Source organism: Nuphar pumila, chromosome 1, assembly GCF_984573655.1.
Source record: "Nuphar pumila chromosome 1, dmNupPumi1.hap1.1, whole genome shotgun sequence".
Taxonomy (NCBI): Eukaryota; Viridiplantae; Streptophyta; class Magnoliopsida; order Nymphaeales; family Nymphaeaceae; genus Nuphar; species Nuphar pumila.
In genome coordinates this window covers 179,914,843-179,934,320 of record NC_143249.1, presented here as the reverse complement: position 1 = coordinate 179,934,320, position 19,478 = coordinate 179,914,843, and the positions used below count along the sequence as shown (strand labels likewise).

General features: G+C 36.9%; 1 protein-coding gene across 1 annotated transcript; it reads right to left on the bottom strand.

The window, feature by feature from the left end:
* Positions 1 to 238: 238 nt before the first annotated feature.
* LOC149851491 (translocon-associated protein beta (TRAPB) family protein) lies at positions 239 to 10,511 on the bottom strand. Its single transcript, XM_090000930.1, has 5 exons — positions 10,283 to 10,511; positions 1,163 to 1,261; positions 978 to 1,086; positions 830 to 901; positions 239 to 599 (listed from the first exon to the last, which is right to left on the bottom strand). The coding sequence occupies exons 1-5, from the start codon at positions 10,477 to 10,479 to the stop codon at positions 480 to 482; spliced, it is 597 nt and encodes a 198-aa protein (XP_089857056.1). The 5' UTR covers positions 10,480 to 10,511; the 3' UTR covers positions 239 to 479.
* Positions 10,512 to 19,478: the final 8,967 nt, after the last annotated feature.

The following is a 19,478-nucleotide window of genomic DNA, read 5'->3' as shown; positions in this document are numbered from 1 at the left end:
CACGCAGCTGCACGCATTGGTATGGTGGTGATCCATGTTTAATAATTAATTCCGATTCACTTACACTACAACATTTACGCCAACATATATAGCAAATCAACCTTGAAATCGACAGTGTGCACGGGTGTGTCCGTAGCTTTCAGACGTGGGCTGCGTAGGCCTCACCTGGGGTTTTCCTTGCTTTGGCTCCTCGTCATCAAAAAAAAAAAAAAATCAACCATCCAAGAATAAATAATGATTGTCTATCAAGAGGCTCCTTATCAAGTTAGCCCAAAATTCTTTTGTTACACCTCCACAGTTCTAGCCCAAAATCGGCTTAGCTGCAGTCTATGCCTTCTAAACTTCGGAGAAAACCAAGGGAAAAGAGAAAAAAGTGAACCTAGCGATCTAGGCTAACTATGGTTCATCACGTACTGAAAATTCTGTTACAAAGCTTTTCAAAGTTAAAACCAAGAGAAAGCTTAACAGGACCTCCATGATCAACGCTTTTTCTTGCTTGATTTTGCCGCACCAGACTTTGAGGGGCTGATGATCACGTACAAAAACAACACAACGATCGAGAGGACTGATATCAGCGGCCCATACTTGGCTAACAGTCTCTGCATGAAAGGAATTGCCTTATATGAGTGGGGACAGACTAAAATGTTAGCCGCTAAGATTATACGAACGTTACCATCCTTACCTTGGCCTGAGAAATTTCCAGAGATTGCAGAACAATCAACGACGTGCAACAACGAACAACAAGCAGAGTGTCATAGTATGTTAACACAAAAAAAGGAAACTCGAAACTGAAAATGTAACTCCGCGCTCATGGTTAAAAGAAGCTCACCCATTCAAATTTCTTTTCTGGAGGCCGCTCTGCAAGGATATCCAAAGGTTGAATGGGGGTTGAATACGCCTCCTTGAACCAGTAAACAGTCAAAATCAGACACTGAAAAGCACACAATATCGTATCTCAGCAGAGAAGGGAAGCACACCTGCAGTGCTTCTCTTGAAGGCACACGGAATTTAACCACTGCCGGAGTGCCATAGAAAACACCTTGCTGCTTCGACTCTAGAACCAAGGAATGTGAAACAGAAGCACCACTGTGACAACATAAAGGTTTCAGATGGATACAAACGAATGTTGGGAAACGCTGAATTTCATCATCATACAACTTACGCATCCAGCCGTTCCCATGATTTGGACATGCTACCTGTCACAAGATCAAAGATGTCCTTTGTCCAGCTATTGTCACTAAGACTTACGTCATATGCAGTTCTGCAAGCATCAAAGAAAAAGTAGATCAATACAAGTATTGCAAACACAACATTTACTGCTCATGATTTCAGAACGTCAGCTGATCTAGTTTAGTTTTCCTGAAGCTCCCCTAATAAAGATGGATGTTCATGGTTAAAAAGCCATTATTAAATTAAACCATGTCTGTATGTACTTGATTAAAGGCAGAAGCAATCAAACCCATCAAGCATTGCCACAGGAATCAAAATAAAGTACAATCTACAAATTACTGCTTAACATAGACGTAACACAGAGACAGTAAGAGGGTCGATGGGTGGGGGTGCAGAGGCAGGGCTGGAATTCTGAAGATAGTCTTAGGAGGATAGACACAGGGTTTCACGTTCCAAGCTCTAGACAGGGATGCTATTGCACATTACTGCTTTAAATAGTGTTATCATGCTCTTTTCAAGCCATGGATGGGACAAATATTTGGGTGTGGGGGGCTAGTCCTGATAAACTTCTGTCTGGCTTTCACTTAAAATCAAACCATTTGGGACGAAGAATCCAAGGAGAAAAGGCATACAATTTTGAAAGTAGCTTGATTTGCAAAAAAACACTTGGGGTTAGAAGCACCTCTTTGGCATTTGTGAGGGGAAGAAGTTTCCTGTTGGCATCTGTATAGCCAGAGAATATTTCATCATTGTCATTACTTTTATGCCAACAATTAGAAGCCTCTACCTCCACTACATGATCTAGAGAAGAGTTTGAATGGTTTCACATTAGTAAATTGGGTGGGGTCTGAAATTCGATACATCATCCTTGTGTGTCTGATTTCTAGCGAGCCTTTGTTGCCCATTCTGGTGCACTCTTCACTTCATTTTATAAAACATTTCCTCCAATTTGCTTTAGAAGGGAGGGTGAAGAAAGGAACCAAAACGGATGCACATTTAAAAGAAATAGCTTGAACATCATTCTTGGTCAAAATCTTGCAACACAAACAGGTTGTCTGGGTAAATCAGACCATGCTTACAGAAGGAAGACGGCATAATTTGTTTATTATAGCAAGGACAACCTGCCTAAAGATATACGAACAAGTGAGGAAAGATTAAAAAGTAGGACCAGGTGCACCACTATGTCCAAGAGTTCCCCAAGCAGTCACCTTGATTTTCAAGAAAAACATTAAGAAAAAATATATATACTCATCTACATCCTATACAACATGAATGCAAGACAGCACTTCCCACCAAAAGGAAGAAATTCCAAAGACTCGGTTCTCCACCACTCCAGTTCTACCAAGAGGATAGAATCACACCTCCAAATCCTTTTATATTCTTCCCAGTGATTAGTATTGATCATGGATTTTGACCTACTTCCCATCAAGGAGATAATGATAAGGCAAATGATGTTGGAGCAATCAGATTTTCCACTTAGCAGTCAAATCTTCTATTATACCTCAGAAGAGAACAACACAATAACATCTCTTTACACATCTTTTTCTTAAGCAAATTCATTTTCTTAAGTTCCACTCTCCTCTTTACTAAGTCCATTTCTAAAGCAGAACACTATCAGATGCCCATGTTACATATCCCATATGCATGTCTCAAACTTTGGGCCATAAATGCCCCTCTGTTTTCTTCATTATTTCGTTCAAATATACAAAACAGCTAATAGCTGATTATGAAGTATCAACACAGATTATACAAATTGATAACAAGGGTAGAATCAAGAAAACGATAATGGAATTGCCAGTCAACGTTTTTGTGCATGCATGCACACACGTATGTTAAAGTGATGATGGTCTGGTGCAAACTAGATATTCTTTGTAAGAATTTAAAAATACCAAGGAAATTTTTTGGTTATAATTCCTTTTTCTTGTTTACATAAGGGGTATTTATATACTTTTAAACATGAGAGAAAGAGAGAGTCTACTAAAGGTGCATTGGCAGGTGGGTTCGTAGACAGTCAGCCATAACAACTCGAGTTGCCTAAAATATTTTCATCAGCATATTTGTTTAGGCACAGTTATTTCAACAGTTGTAAATATCTTTGTGCTATTAATAGTTAAAACTTAAAAGCATTTACAATTATTTGGATATACATGAAGTACAATCACAAAAGCCTTTTTCTTAGCTGGTACACATAAGTTTAGATAAATTCAGCTAGAAAATCTAATCTGAAAGGAAGTCTACTATCAACTTCTTTGTAGCTTATCGTATTCATTGGTAAAGACCAATGTTACTGGAAGCCTCTTAAGTAGGTGGGAAGCACAATACTCCTCGCTTCCGAAACTTCAAGAGAATCTCGATTCCTCCATGCTTCTTGTATGCTTCCCACATGCATTGTCCATGCTTCCCATATGCTTCTCACATTTTTTTTCATGTTTTCCATGTGCTTCCTCTCATGCTTCTACTCACTTCCCATGTACTTTCTCTAAATCGGTAACCATCATTGTTAGATTTTAACAAAAAATTAATTATTTTACTGAAAAATCATGAAATATAAGAATAATCAACTTTATTTTAGTTTTTATTTTCTTCTTGTTCAATTCCTGTTTCGCTTTCAAATTGATACTTCGCCTCTCGCTTCCTATAAATTTTAAAATGTCTCACTTCTGCTTCCCCTATCATTTCCCACTTCTACTTCTTAGTCTGGAAACCTTGGTCAAGACATTCATTGGTGCTTTTCATTGATTATAAGAGTAAAACTGATGTAACAACAAGGAACTGCACTCCCATATTGTTAAGACTTGGCAGAAAATTCCAATCCAGTTGCCAAAACTTTTTTTCTTGAATCATCTTTAATGTATACTAGATATACGGTCATAATCCACGCATACCAATTTACTTTAATTGCACAATCAAAACGGACTAAACAAACTTTGATTTGTCACATTGGTTCAGTCTCAACGGGAAGAAAGAAATGAATGAATAAAACCAGGCTGATTAAGATAAGATGGACAGAGATAGCATGGTTAATTGATGCCTCACACAAGTCAAACAAATCAACACATACTCAAAACTTTACGATAAAGTCGAGTCCTTCGAGCATGCGAGCACCCACTCACACACATGCACATGTAAATGTACAAGAAAATCATCAAGAGAAATTAAGCATCCCAATTCCCAGCAATTAAGGAAAATAGACTAGTTAAGATACTCTAAGAATTAGCAATGTCATCAGCATAAGCAGGACACAAGCATTTGCATTGAACTACAATCACTTTCTGCATTTCACTTAGTTTGTACTTAATTTGCTTGAGTTTCTTTCTTAGCGAGTGATACCTTCTCACTCCTTCCCAAATAATGTCCACAAAAGACTCCTTTTATTGCTTTAAAAAATGCATCAACAAACATCAATATGCACTTCAACCACATAAAAAAAAACTGAACGTAGACGCACGCATGCACACACGCATTACCTTCAAATGCATTTCTTATGAAGCAAAAGAAAATTATACAAATGCATACAGATGTTACAGAGATTCCTATCGTGTAATGTCTATAAAACACAGAAATAGATGAAATCCAAAACAAAAGAAAACAAAAATAGTCAACAAAGTAACCTATCACAAAGTGTTAGGAGCAAAAGAGCGCAACATCAAACGACACACAGAAACTCTGTTAGAAATAAACCATATCAGCTAGAGATCTTATCAAGATCTCACTGAATTGGTTAAAGATAAACCAAATGCTGAGCAACAACGTGGTTGCCGTTTTGGTGAAGATCCTTATCTAAACCAAATTTGGAAGTGGTTGAGATTTGTTTGTTGTAAAAGTCGTTAGATGAGAGCTATCCAAAAGCTCATAGTTTTTTTTGTATAAAGCATTGTAATATTCTACGTAATATGAAAACAATATTTCCTATTAATGAAACTTCATCTATTTTTTATCCCAAATTTCTAATCGCCATTTTAACATGGTATCAAAGCTGGTGTCGTTTTTTCTGTTCATCTTAATATCCCACTGTTACATTGTGCGCTGCATAGAACGTTTTGTTTGCTGGACTGAGCACCAGCCTGTTGATGTTATTCATTTAAATGATCGTGTGAAGATTGTTGAACGTGAGAAGCCGTATTAAGTACCATTTGTAAGCTGCAGTTCGCGACAGCAGCCCATCCAATCGCGATGGTGGAGTGTATTTAACGCAAAATTACGCAAAGAAAAATGGCTTCAGAAACTGTGAAATCAACCAACACCGAAGGGGATTCATCAATGGAGTCAGCCGTTAGCCCGTATTTTTTGCATCACTAAAACAACCCAGGTACGGTGTTGGTATCTCAGGTTTTAACTGGGGATAATTATTCGACATGAAAATAAGCTATTTGTATGGCTCTAAGCGCCAAACATAAGCTCGGTTTTATCGATGGATCAGTGTCAAAATCGGATACTTATTTTACTTTGTTTGCGGCATGGCAAAGATGAAATGATATGGTGCTCTCATAGATTTTGAACTCAATTCATAAGGATCTATCCTCAAGTGTTATATATTCAGAAACTGCATTTAATATCTTGAATGAAATCAAATGCACCACACATCTATCAAATTCAGTTTGATATAATTAACCACAAACAACATCAATCTTCCATTGCCGTTTATTTTACGAAACTCAAAGGAATGTGGGACGAGTTAGCTTCATATGTCTCATATCCGACTTGCTCTTGTAGAGCAATGAAGGCAGTTCAAGACATGCAGGAAAGAGACTGATTGATGCAATTTTTTATGGGACTTAATGATAGCTACAACTCTATTTGAAGCCAGATTCTCTTAATGGAACCAATTGCATCCGTCTTGAAGGCATATGCCATCATCATTTAAGAAGAGAGGCAAAGAGAGATGTGAGCCCTTCCTTCGTCATCCAATGAACATGGCATGTTGGTTGCCACAATTGAGCATAAGGACGATAAAGGCATGAATCCAATTTTTTTTCGACCAAGACCATGTCCAAATCGTCCAAGACCCAAATGTAAGCATCCCGATAAATTGGGTCACATCAAGGCTCAATGTTATCAACTTCATGGTTATCCAAATTCAACTAACAATGGCAACACAAGTACAAGGGTGAATTCGGCTATATCAAGTGAAGGAGTTGTCATACCTCAAATCACACCCGAACAATATAAACATCTCATAACTCTTATGTCACAAGGTAAACCGGAACCACAAGTCAATCTAGCAGGTAAAACTTTAGCCTTCCTTTCTTGCTCTTCTTGTTGGATAATAGACACTAAGGCCACCGATCACATAGTTTCTAATTTATATTTGTTACATTCTCCACGACCCATTATTTTCCCACCAATAGGATTACCCACCAGATTGTCTGCTCTGGTCACCCACATTGATAGTGCAAGCATCAATTCACAAATATGCCTCACTGATGTCTTATGTGTCCCTAAATTCAAATAAAATTTGGTATCCATTAGCAAATTGACAAAAGATTTACAATGTGATGTTTTCACCAATGAATCTTGTATTTTTCAGGACCGTCACTCAAAATGAGCGATTGGACTAGGTAAAATGCAAAATAGCCTTTATATGTTTGAAATCAAGAGTGGAGTCGCACTCTCTAATTTCAGTTCTACTCATTTTTGGCATTATCGTCTTGGTCATATTTCGTATTCTCGTTTTAAGTATCTTGTTGATTCTAATAAAATAATTTTTTGCAAGTTTGATAGAATATGTTCAATTTGTCCTTTAGTTAAACAATCACGTCTTCCATTTTCAAATAGTGCTATTAACTCTACATCAATTTTCGAACTCATTCACATTGATTTATGGGACAGATATCAAACTCCATCATTATCTGGTGCACATTATTTTCTAACTATTGTAGATGATTACTCTCGCTCAACTCGAGCTTACCTAATGCGTTATAAATCCGAAACCTTTTTCCTTATCCAAGATTTTTTTTTGCTATGATCAAAACCCAATTTAAAATCCAAATCCAAAAGGTTAGAAGTGATAATGGGAGTGAATATTTTTTCAATGAAATGCAAACATTTTTTCGTAGCCAGGGTATTTTTCATCAACATAGTTGTGTATATACCCCCAACAAAATAGAGTGGTCGAACGCAAGCACCGAGATCTTCTCAATATGACATGGGCCTTGCGTTTTCAAGCAAATCTTCCTATCAAGTTTTGGAGAAAATGTATCATGACTACTGCATATCTCATAAACCGTGTCCCTAGCAAAGCCCTTAATGGACGAATTCCTCATGATATCTTGTTCCACAAAAGTTCAAATTATAAACACCTCAAAGTTTCCGGGTGTTTATGCTATGCTCACAATATAAACCACTCCTACAAATTTGATAGTAGAGCGAGGAAATGCATTTTCATTGGATATCCATATGGCCAAGTTGCATATCGTTTGTATGACCTTGAGTCTCATGTTACTTTCACCAGCAAAGACATGATATTTCATGAACATGTTTTTTCATTCCAATTTGATACATATGCACCACCTCATGATGGAGATGTTGTCCTACCCATTACTTTCTTTGATTCCACACCAGATGGTCCATTTTCAATCCAAGAAACTGATACCACCACTCAAGATGACATTACACCAGAGTCTCTAAATCAAAGCATGCCGAGTTTACAAGATTGTCCCAATCCACCTGAATTTATTCCTACCTTTTCAATCAATCCAACTCCTTCTAGTTTGACCCAGTCAGAACCACTTGTTTCTGTTCCAATCAGATGATCCTCAAGGGAGAGAACTCAACCTACTCATTTCAAAGATTATAAATGCTACGCTGCATTTTACTTGCTCACATCGGATGCTCAGAGTGTCAACCACCAGAAAGGTATAAGGTATCTTGTTATTCATTACCTCACATGTGAAAATTTCTCTCCATCTCATTGTGCTTTGCTTGTAGCCATTAACAAAAACCCTGAACCTCAGACTTTTGCCCAAGCTATAGGGTTTGCTCATTGGCAGGAAGCGATGGCGGCCGAAATTTGAGCCCTCGAGACGGTTACACATCTTCCACCCGGTAAACATCCTATCGTTTGCAAATGGGTTTACAAAGTGAAGTACAAATCTAATGGGACCATTGAGCGTTATAAAACACATCTTGTTGCAAAAGGATATACAGAGATAGAGGGCCTTGACTACCACGAAACATTTGCTCATGTGACTAAGCTAGCCATTGTTCGGTGCCTATTGGTAGTAGCCACAGTTAAAAATTGAGTTCTTCATCAATTTGATGTCAATAATGCTTTTTTACACAGAGACCTTGATAAAGAAATTTACATGAATTTGCCTCATGGTTTTAGCCGACAGGGGGAGCAACAAGTTTGTCGGCTCAACAAATCCATTTATGGCCTCAAATGGTCATCTCAAAATTGGTTGACAAAATTTTTTAGTTTTCTTAAAGAGATTGGTTTTACCCAATCTAAAGTTACCATTCATTGTTTTCTTACTTCACAAAGCATGAATGTATTTTTGCTCTCGTATATGTCGATGATATTATCATTGCTAGAGATGACTATGCAAAGATCAATCAACTAAAGGTCCTTCTAAACAATGCATTTCGCATCAAGGACCTAGGAGTACTCAAATATTTTTTGAGAATCAAAGTGGCAAGATCTAGCAAGAGCATTTTCTTATCACCGCATAAATACACATTGGACATAATAGGAGGTCACAGCTACTTGGGGGCCAAGCCGTCGGATTTTCCCATGGAGCAACATATGAAACTTAATTTAGAGGAAGGAGAGCCATTGAATGACCCGAGCTATTATCGTCGACTAGTGGGTCGATTGATATATCTTACTATAACATGGCTTGATATAACCTATTATGTCAATATCTTAAGCCAGTTTATGCATACACCAAGGAGGCCACATCTTGATGTAGCAAAGAGGCTTTTGCGATATCTCAAGTCCACGCCTAGCCAAGGCATACTGTTGTCATCCGACAGCGAGCTCCTATTATCCGTTTATTGTGATTCAGATTGGGCACCATGCCCAAAAACTTGAAGATCTACCTCGGATTATTGCACTATGTTTGGAAAGAGTCCAATATCTTGAAAAACAAAGAAGCAGACAACCGTATCAAGATCGTCGGCTGAGGCAAAATACAGATCGATGGCTCTTGCTAGTTGTGAGTTAACGTGGATGAAATATTTATTCACTGACTTAGGAATCAAGCTGAAACCCATGTTAATGTTCTGTGATAATCAAGCAGCATTACATATTGCAGCAAATCCGATGTTCCACAGATGTACTAAGCACATAGAGATCGGCTGCCATGTTATAAGGGAAAAAATTCAGAATGGCTCAATCAAAACTCAGTTTACTCTCACAAATCTACATATGTTTACCAAGCCTTTGGGACGAGATCAGTTTCTTCAGCTTAAGTGCAAGTTGGGAGTCATTAATCCCCATGCTCCAACTTGAGGGGGAGCATGTTAGAGATAAACCATATCAGCTAGAGATCTTATCAAGATCTCACCTAATTGGTTAAAGATAAACCAATGCTCAGCAACAATGTGGTTGCCGTTTTAGTGAAGATCCTTATCTAAACCAAAATTTGGAAGTGGTTGAGATTTGTTTGTTGTAAAAGTCGTTAGATGAGAGCTATCCAAAAACTCATAGTGTTTTGCATAAAGCATTGTAATATTCTAAGTAATATGAAAACAATATTTCCTCTCAATGAAACTTCATCTATTTTTTATCCCAAATTTCCAATCGTCATTTTAACAAACTCTCAGTGAAGCCAATGAAAACCGTACATCTTCCTAGTACGCAGTTCAAACAAGCAATATAACTATATCAATAAAAACAATACCGAAGTAATCACCATATTTATGAAGAAATTCCCGAAAACAAAACCCTGGGGAGACGGAATCATCATAAAAGCAAAATACTGCGAACAATCACCATAATTAAGCACGAAATCGCGAAATCAAACAGAGAAAACATCGAACGACGGCATGAAAACCCAAATAGGAAGGCTATTTCCAGTCAAGCGAACCCAACTCCCATAAAATGCCCTAGATCATCATTTCCTAACCAGAAAACTAGCTCATATTCAAGAGAATTTCCCCTGAAACTTACGCAGTTCCTTGATTGTAGAGATCGATCGAGACCGAGACCCGCTCGACGCCGGATTTGAGCCTCGAGAGATCGACTTTCTTGTGGACGATCAAGAACGGGGCATCGGAGGACGAAGCGGATACAAATGAGGCGAAGAGGAGGAAGAAGCAGCACAAGGAGGGGTGAAGGAAGGAGACCACGAGTTTTGATATCGCCATCTTCTCCGTGTGCCCTAGAGTCCAGATCTCGGCCGGAGGGCCTTATATATAAGGGCGGAATCGGATACGGGCCGAATCATGTTTGATCTAAATCCAAAAACAGAAATATGTGCCATGGATCCGAATCCGAGTCCGGATCTGAATGAGTATGCATAAAGTCTGAAACAGGATCCGAAATACATATGGTGATTGGTGTCTACTGTCTAGGGCTGCAAACGGATTGGAGATGTTTCGAATATTCGATCGAGTCTGACATGTTTTTTTTCATATATAGATCCTTTAAGTAAAATGCGAATATTTTTTCAGATTGGATTCGGATCTGTTCAATCGGATTACTTTTAGATTTGGGTTGGAATCAGATCCGCATTTTAAGTCAGATCCTGAGTTGATCCAATTCAAAATCCGACCTGATTGCATTTTTTAACATATAAACAGCTTGTTGTTTTTGTTTTGTTCTTTTCGGATCTAGTAGTTCCACATGTATTTCATTAGGATTCAATCTTACCTCCTCAGATCTTATTCGGATCTGGATTCATATCCGGATTTATTATTTACATTTTAGATTTGGATACGGATCTGACAATATCCATCCTGAGTCTGACCTGTTTGCAACCCTATATGGTGGTATCCGATCCTGCAAAGGAGAGTGGATAACAAGTTACATGTGAAAAGTGCAAAAATATCGGACCTGAATCTGAACACAGACCCAATGTAAGATACTGATCTGAATCTGAAAAATAATCTGATTAAGCAAATTGGAATAGGATCCAAACCAAAGTCTGGATCTGAAGGGGATCCGATGAGTAAGGTCTGAATCAGGATCCGAAATGTATATTGTAAGGGTAGATCCAGTAAAAGAGGGCTGGTAACCAACTTTTTACATGTGAAAAATACAAAAGTATCGGACTTGAGTCCAAACATGGGTCCAACAAAAGATACTGATATGAATCCGAAAATGAGTCTGATGAAAGCCAATTTGAATCCGATCCAAGTACAGTTGTATCTTGTTTAGGAAATAACGTAGAGAATTCGGATAGGATGTTCAACCAAACCCGCTCCATTTGCAACTTTACTGTAATGGGAAGCCAATAACACCGGAGAGATCCATTTATGACTAAAACCCTTGTGGTCACCCTTACCTACCGGGGAGAGCATAGTGACGAATATCATGTTTTTTAGTCAAAACATAAATATCGTGATTTAAACTCAATATTTATGTTTTTAACGGCTATTTATCAAGAAAAAATGATTTTTATTTTTAAATATTTTTGTTTATATTTTCTTATAAAAAATACTTTTTATATTTTAATTTATTTGTTTTGCCAAGATTTTTACAAAAAATGTGAAATTAAAAAAAAAAACAAATTCTCGCAAATTTTTTACTGCTAATATTTTACCATTTTTAACTTTTACCACTATGCCGGATAGGATATAACTTTTATCTCTTTTTAGTTTTTGTTTTTGGTTGGATTTTGTTTGAGAAATGTTATTGGGGTACTGAATGCATCTTGATCATTTCATATATTTTTTTCCATATTTTTGGATATTGTTTCTTGTGATTATCATGGTATGAGTAAATATCGTGAATGAACTTATTTATATGAACTGAATATAATGGTTAATTGCAACATGAATTATATATTGAAAAAAGAGTATAAATTATATATATTTTTTGATGTATTAACAGAAGGTTATACATTGACTAATCTACTACTAGCAATATGAAAGTTGTTGCTCCAAGATTTTCTCATTATATAGTTGTTAATCCTAAGAAAGGGACCAAGTATGAGACCTGAGAAAGTATCATCAAAACCTAGGGCACTTTTTAAAGTGAGAAAAATAGTAAAAAAAGTAAAGGTTGGAAAACAAATTATAACTTCTCTACCCATTTCAAACCCCAAAAAAAAAAAATTTAAGGAAAGTTTTTCCTAAAAAGTCTGATTTTTTTATAGAAACTTTTTCTATCAATTTTTTTTTTTTTGCATTAAGGTAACCATTCACCCACAACCCATCTCATTTCATAGGCTGCCATAAGAAGAGTTTGCCCCCATCTTCATCTTCCTCTCACCCACTATGATTTTCAGATCTCTCTCTCTCTCTCATTTTTCTCACATTTTCTACTCTGTTTTTCTCATGATATACAAACAATCAAAAAAATCATTTGGAAAAGTTATCTTATCAAAACTTCTCATAGGCAATTTTTTTTTCCTATGAGACTTTTTCTTGCTTCCTAACATATCCTTAGGTTAGACTTTTTTTCAGATCACCATGGAAAACCACCTCCCACACTCATAAACTGGTGGAAAACTCAGGTCCCCTTTGCCCATCAGGGAGTAAAACCAACATTGGCACTATGACAGAGGGCATGCAACCGTGGGATTTTTTAACTCGTTATGTCTCTTTTTTTTTTTTACAGGGAGAAACCACCCCTAGGACCAGAAACCTAGCCGCGCTGACTTTGTCTGCCGTACTTACAGTCCTTATGTCTCTTTAACTTGGTGACATTTACGAGAGAGTAATGGATAGGTGTTAAATGATACGTGCTAAATGAGTTTTTCAGGATTTTTTCATTTTATTTTAAAACTTTGACCGTACAGATGTGATCTATGCACTTGATTTTATAGGGATCAGCTCTTGAAGTGTTTGATTCCGACACATGGATTAGTTTTTATAAGGTTTGAAAAGTCAATGGTTCAAAATCTTTGTAAATTTTCTAGGCTCCAAATATCTTTTTTTTCATCGAAAACACATGATCCAAGTGTGGATTCTTCATAAATCGACCATGCCCAACACATTTATAAACTGCGAAAAAATACCAAAAGAGTAAAAAAACCCATTTAGCACTTATCATTTAGCATATTTCATTTTGCACCTACCCATTTCTCTCTATATATATATAATTGTGCCTACAATCTAATTTAAATTTCACCATGCAAGTAGTTTTAACTCAACCTAACCTTGTGCTAAATGAGTAGGTGCAAAATTGATATGTGTTAAATGGGTTTTTCTGCCCATTCGGTATTTTTTTCGCAGTTTTGACCCTATAAATGTGTTGGGCATAGTTGATTTACAAGAAATCCACACCTGCATCATGTGTTTTCGATGAAAAAAGGATATTTAGAGCCTCGATAATTTACAAAGATTTTGGATGGTTGACTTTTTGAATCTTATAAAAGCTCATCCATGTGTCGGAATAGAACACTTCAAGAGACCATTTTTTAGCTTATAGCCAGCTTACTTACTGGGCTTTTGAAGTGTTTTTTCATGTTTTTCTTAAATTTGATGGTACAAATGTATTCTATATGCTTGATCTTATAGGGATTAACTCTTGGATTATCCGATTCCGAAATAAAAGTAAGCTTTTATAACATCTAAAAACTACAGTCTAAGAATTACATAAACATTCATCACTTAAAAAAATGTGTTTCTTATCGAAAAAACATGATCCAAGGGTCAGGTCAGGTTGTTTTCGAAGTGGTTGAAAGCATCGCGCCTAGGTGAAAAATTTTAATTATAAAAAAATGATCATATTGTCCTTGCAAAATAGTATGCTTCTTAAAATACCTAACAATTTGGCAAAATTCCCATCATCCAAAATTTTGATTCCTAACTTTTTTACGATCTTTTTATCCATCTATAAATATCGCACGACACGACGTTCGCAACTCATACTTATGAATGTCCCCAAAATGTGTGAACCTCTTTTTATTAAAAAAGTGATACAAGCAAGAGGACATTCACAAATATGTGAGTATTTAATTAATGGATTTCCCCACATTTTGGGGACCTTCGCAACTCATGGTTGTGAGTGTCCCCAAAATGTGTGAACTTCTTTTTACTAAAATTGCATAAGGGGCACGAGCAAAAAGACATTTGCAAATGTGAGAGTATTTAGTAAAAGGAGATTTGCACATTTTAAGGACATTCACAACCATGAGTTGTGAAGGTCGTACTATATTTGTGAATGTCCTCCTGTGTCATTTTTTTAGTAAAAAAAGTTTTGCACATTTTGGGAACATTCTCAAGTATGAGTTGTGAACATTGTTCTATATTTGTAGAGGGATAAAAATGTTTAAAAAAAGTCTAGAATTGAAATTTTGAATATATAGGGATTTTATCAGATTGTGAAGTATTTCAAGACTCATACCATTTTATAAAGATAGTATGATCATTTTTGTTTAATTATTACCTCATTTACTTTTGATCGGTCACTCCACATCTTTCTCATTACCTTCCACATTGCCATATGATGAATATTTTGATTTTATTCTTAATATAAAAGGAGATGGAGAGTTTATTCTTCAATTTTACCAAGAGAGAGAGAGAGAGAGCATTTGGGCTCGCGGATTCACAACTGAGTACCCCAAATGCATCTCTCTCTACTGGTAAAATTAAAGAATAAATTCTCCATCTCTTTTATGTGAAGACTAAAATCAAAATATTTGTCACATGGCAATGTGAAAGGTAATGAGACAGTTGTAAACATGAGAATAACAACTCAAACCAATGTCAGCTTGTCTTTATGGTCTATTCTGCCGTTGTACTTGCTCACAATAATTTTCAATATTTCTTAGGCACTAAGCTTCTTGCAAACAATTCTGTGTTGTGGTCTTCTCAATTCAAACTGCTTCTTATATCATATGATTTGGATAAATATATTGATGGCTCAAAACTGAAGCCAAATGAGTTTATTACAATAGACGCCCCAATTTTGACCTAGTTATCTATAGTCAAAGGTCATACTTTCAAAAGTCAATTGCCCAAAGTCTTGCCAACATATTTCTAACTTTCACCACATTTTTAGCCTAAAAACAACATCCCCAAAGTTTTTGTAAAAAAGATGAAAAGAAATAGAAAACAATAACTTTCAAATGTGATGAAAATTGATACTGGAATACAAAGTTATAGCCAAAATAAGTTGATTTGTCTCTCTGAAAACCGTATTTTTAGTTAAGATCCACTTTAAGTTTGATTTTTACTATCAAATCAATAAAATTTAGTTTTTTACTCAAGATTATTTAAAATAGAGGATGTTAACTTTCTAATGCACAAAACCACTACCTCAAAAGATGTATGGTTAGAGAGTTATTGCCAAAACAAGTAAAGCATTTTTTTCTCTTTTTGTTGGACTATAAGTCAAAAAGTCCAACTTGGCGTTAGACATTGTCACACTTGTTGTCAAATACACTTGAATTGTCATTCAATTGAGGTCCAAAACCCAAGCTTGTCATCAGACTGTGGTTGAAAAACCCAGGCTTGTCATCAAACTTGGCCCACTTGTTAGACAGAGTCAAATGACAAGTCAGGAAATTTGACTTATTGTCAGACAATAGGATGACCATTTTAGCTTGGGATGCTTGTAGAAACAAGAATAAAGCTTGTCCCAACCTTCCAATATCACAAAACTTTGTGATTAAGCCTTTCTTAAACACAACCAAGCCCACCCAGCCTATCTCTCAGTTTTCATGTTTTTCTCAAACTTCAATGGTGCCTAACACCATTGAGGTCTCGTTTTCTTATTTTTCGAAAGTCAAATAGAGGTACACAACACAAATACGTGAAGATCAAATATGAGGAGTTGTAATTTTGTTGGAGTTGATCTTTTGTCATTTAAAGAGGAAAGATGATCAACTTTTAATCCTAGCACCCACATTTTCACAAAAATATGATTTAAAACCTTTGTTTATCTTTTTAAAACTATTTTTTTTGGTGAAAAACTAGCGCATCCACAATTAATCAGGATGATAAGAGAGTGTCCAATCTTGAATACACGGTTTAGCGTAGACATGACCAGCTCCTCTTAAGTTGGATCATATCTTCACTAGCAGAGCCAATCCACACGCAAATTGTTGGTCTTGAAACTTCTTATGACATGTGAAAAGTATTGAGAGATGCCTATGTTGCTCACTCTAAAGCCAAAGTGATGCAACTAAAAGAGCAACTCCAGTCTGTCAAGAAAGGGAGTAAGTCTATTGTTGATTATGTGCAACTAAAAAGCTCTCAAATGATTAAAAAAGGAATGTTACAAGTTAGTTAATTTGTGTGTTTGTGATTGGCGAAAAGATCAAGTGCAATATGTGCCTTAAGCACCTATCACCATCCATCTTGGGAACAGGGTCTGTCACTTAGGTCCCACACCTGACCTGTTCTCAAGACGAAGGGTGGTACTCTTGGGTCCCACACCAAGATGAAGGGTGATCAGGTGCTTAATGCACAATTTTTTGTGGAATCATATTACATAAATTATCTTAATGAGCCCACCATTGTTTGTGGCTCTTGGGGTTTCATTTGAGAGACCCTCTAACATCATATTTCCTTTTATGCACAAAAATTGAAAAAAAAAAGCTATTCAAAATTTGTGCATTAAGCACCTGATCACCATCTATCTTGGGAACAGGGCTTGTCACTTGGGTCCCACACCTGACCTGTTCTCAAGATGAAGGGTGGTACTCTTGGGTCCCACACCAAGATGAAGGGTTGTGGAATCATATTGCACCCTATCAGAAACGATTGATGCTTGTTTTTTAGTTATGTATTATCTTTTTCTATGAGAAAGTGATTTGACACTTTTACCGTCCAATATTGCTTTTTATCATGTATTGTCTTTTTTTCTTTAAGAAATTGATTTGACATCTTTACCGTTGATTGCTTCATCCCACAAGGACCTCATGGTCTTTGTGTACATTGTAGACGGTGAAGATGCTAAAACACTTTTCTTAAAGTGATTTGGCAGATCACTTGATCGTTTTTTCGGTTTGCCGGTGGTAGGCTAGCATCGGGGATGATCGATGGCAGACTTAAAAAATGAACTTTCCTTTGCTTAATATTGACGGGCTAATTGATAGGACAACAAATACTTTGTGATTTAATTTATGGATGACGGGGTACAAGTAGAGTAAGGTGGGTGAAGACGATCAACCAATCACAAAAGTATTTCCCATTCTTTTACAATGGATTTACCATCTTAATTGGCTCTAATTGGAATCTTTGCAATGGGATGGATACACCATTTCCATGTATGTTCCAAAAATATGGTACCGGTGAAATGCGGTGTTAAGAAAGAAGTTACCAAAAGTATTATCTCATGAATGATGTTGAAATATGGTGTTGGGGTTGCCAACTCCATCTCCAAGGCAGTATTTTGGTAACACCACAGCTCACAAACAACAGGTGTGGGCAAACCACAATACGCTGCACACAAACAATAGGGCACTGCTTGGGAGCTTTGCATTGAGATGAAAATATCATTTCCATGTGTTATCAAAATTAGGGCTGTCAATGGGTTGGGTTTGTACTGGTTACCCAACCTAACCCAAACCCCAATTTTTGAGTATGGAATAAAAAGTGTCGACCTGAATAATATTTGGGTCTATCCATACTCGATCCAAGCAATATGTAGGATGGATTTGGGTTATGATTTTTGCCTGATACCGGATCAAACCAGAGTATTTTATATGTATTTTTAATGAAAGTAAACTTCTGAAATTATACATATCCAATTTGGAATTTTATTTTCATGACATGACAAAACCCAAACATGAACAAGGCAAATTGTTATTCGAATGGATTAGAGCACACCCTGATGGGTGGGTTACTCAACCCATTGATAGCTCTAATCAGAATATGGTTTTTTTAAATATAGAGTTGAGGATGGAATTGCCAAAAACATTCACTTTTGGATAGTGTTGAACTGTGGTGCTACTTCATTCTCAATCCAATGTTTTACCAACGCCATTTCTCCCAATCAGAAAAGAGTATGAGAACACTGGGGGAAACCACAACATGCCTTCAGTTTGAGGCTCCCAAATAGGGCTGGAGAGTGTTGGAGAAACAACAATGGAACTCCAATTCAAAGCTCCTAAACAGAGTCTATTGCATGACACCCATTTGTTGGATCCTGATAAAGGATCCAGTGTGACCATAGAGTCTCCCAAATGAAACCCCAAGAGCCACAACAATGGTGGGCTCATTAATAATTATGTAATTTAATTATATTATTTAATATTATTTAGTAGATCATGTAACCTAATCTACATGGTTATGGAGGAGGTTATAGAGTTCAATGGGGCATTATTTCCATGATGTTGTTGGTCAGACTCGGGAAGTGGCAATTAGAGCTCGAACTTGTCGGTAACACTATGAAAGTCTAGTGTATGTCATCAGTGATATGAAAAGAAAAACATGAAAGAGGAAAGAGGACCACCGAGAAAGCACAACTGTCCCCAACCCTTCTACCACTTGTTTTCACTGTGGTGTTGCCCTGATCGTTCGTTCGAACTCGGATCGTTTTCACCCTCAAGGGCCTCGACCACACCATTTGATCTTTGTTGCATCCCTTGGTCAGCCATGGGGTCGTCTCGCTACCAGAGATCTCCCTGCCTTCTCCTATCAATCAGCAAAGCAAAGGGCAGTCAAGGTCACCATTACCTCTATTCTGGAATGATTTAGGTATACCAATCAAAGCCTTGGAAATAAGATTGATTTGATCTAACCCAACCAGAGACCCCAGCCAAAGCCGCCATCACCCTTGCTGACGAAGAGTGCAGAGAGGTTGCTTCCCTTCTCTCTCTCGAGTTTTCTCTCAACTACTATAGAGAACCGCATGTCGATCGATGGTAGGTAGTAGAGGCTTGCCAACCATCGATGATGAGCGCAGCTTAGCGGTAGCTCCTACTCCCTTCTTCTTCTCTCTCAAGTTTTTCCATTTTCTTAAAGGAGAAACCCTAATTGGGCTCCCCTTTTATAGGTAAGGGTAGAAAAGAAAAAAAGAAGAAAAAGAAAAAAGAGAAAAAAAATGAGAAAAAAATGGAGTAGGTAGGTGTTGTTAGAATCTAGTAAAAAGTAGGTCCCAGGTGATATGGACCTGATATGTCTACCCGAACCAAATTGGATTTATTTGAACTTAAATGGATCTTATTCAGATCTGACTCATATATTCACTTTATGAAAATGTTTTGGAGTTGGTTGGATTGTAATGTATCAGACTTCAATCTATTTAG

Excerpts from the sequence above, each read along its gene's own strand:
- LOC149851491 (XM_090000930.1), bottom strand. The coding sequence starts at position 10,479 with ATGGCGATATCAAAACTCGTGGTCTCCTTCCTTCACCCCTCCTTGTGC. Across the intron at positions 902-977 it reads CTTCAAGAGAAGCACTGCAG|GAGGCGTATTCAACCCCCAT; the intron begins GTGTGCTTCCCT and ends TACTGGTTCAAG. Across the intron at positions 600-829 it reads CAGAAAAGAAATTTGAATGG|AGACTGTTAGCCAAGTATGG; the intron begins GTGAGCTTCTTT and ends CCTTTCATGCAG.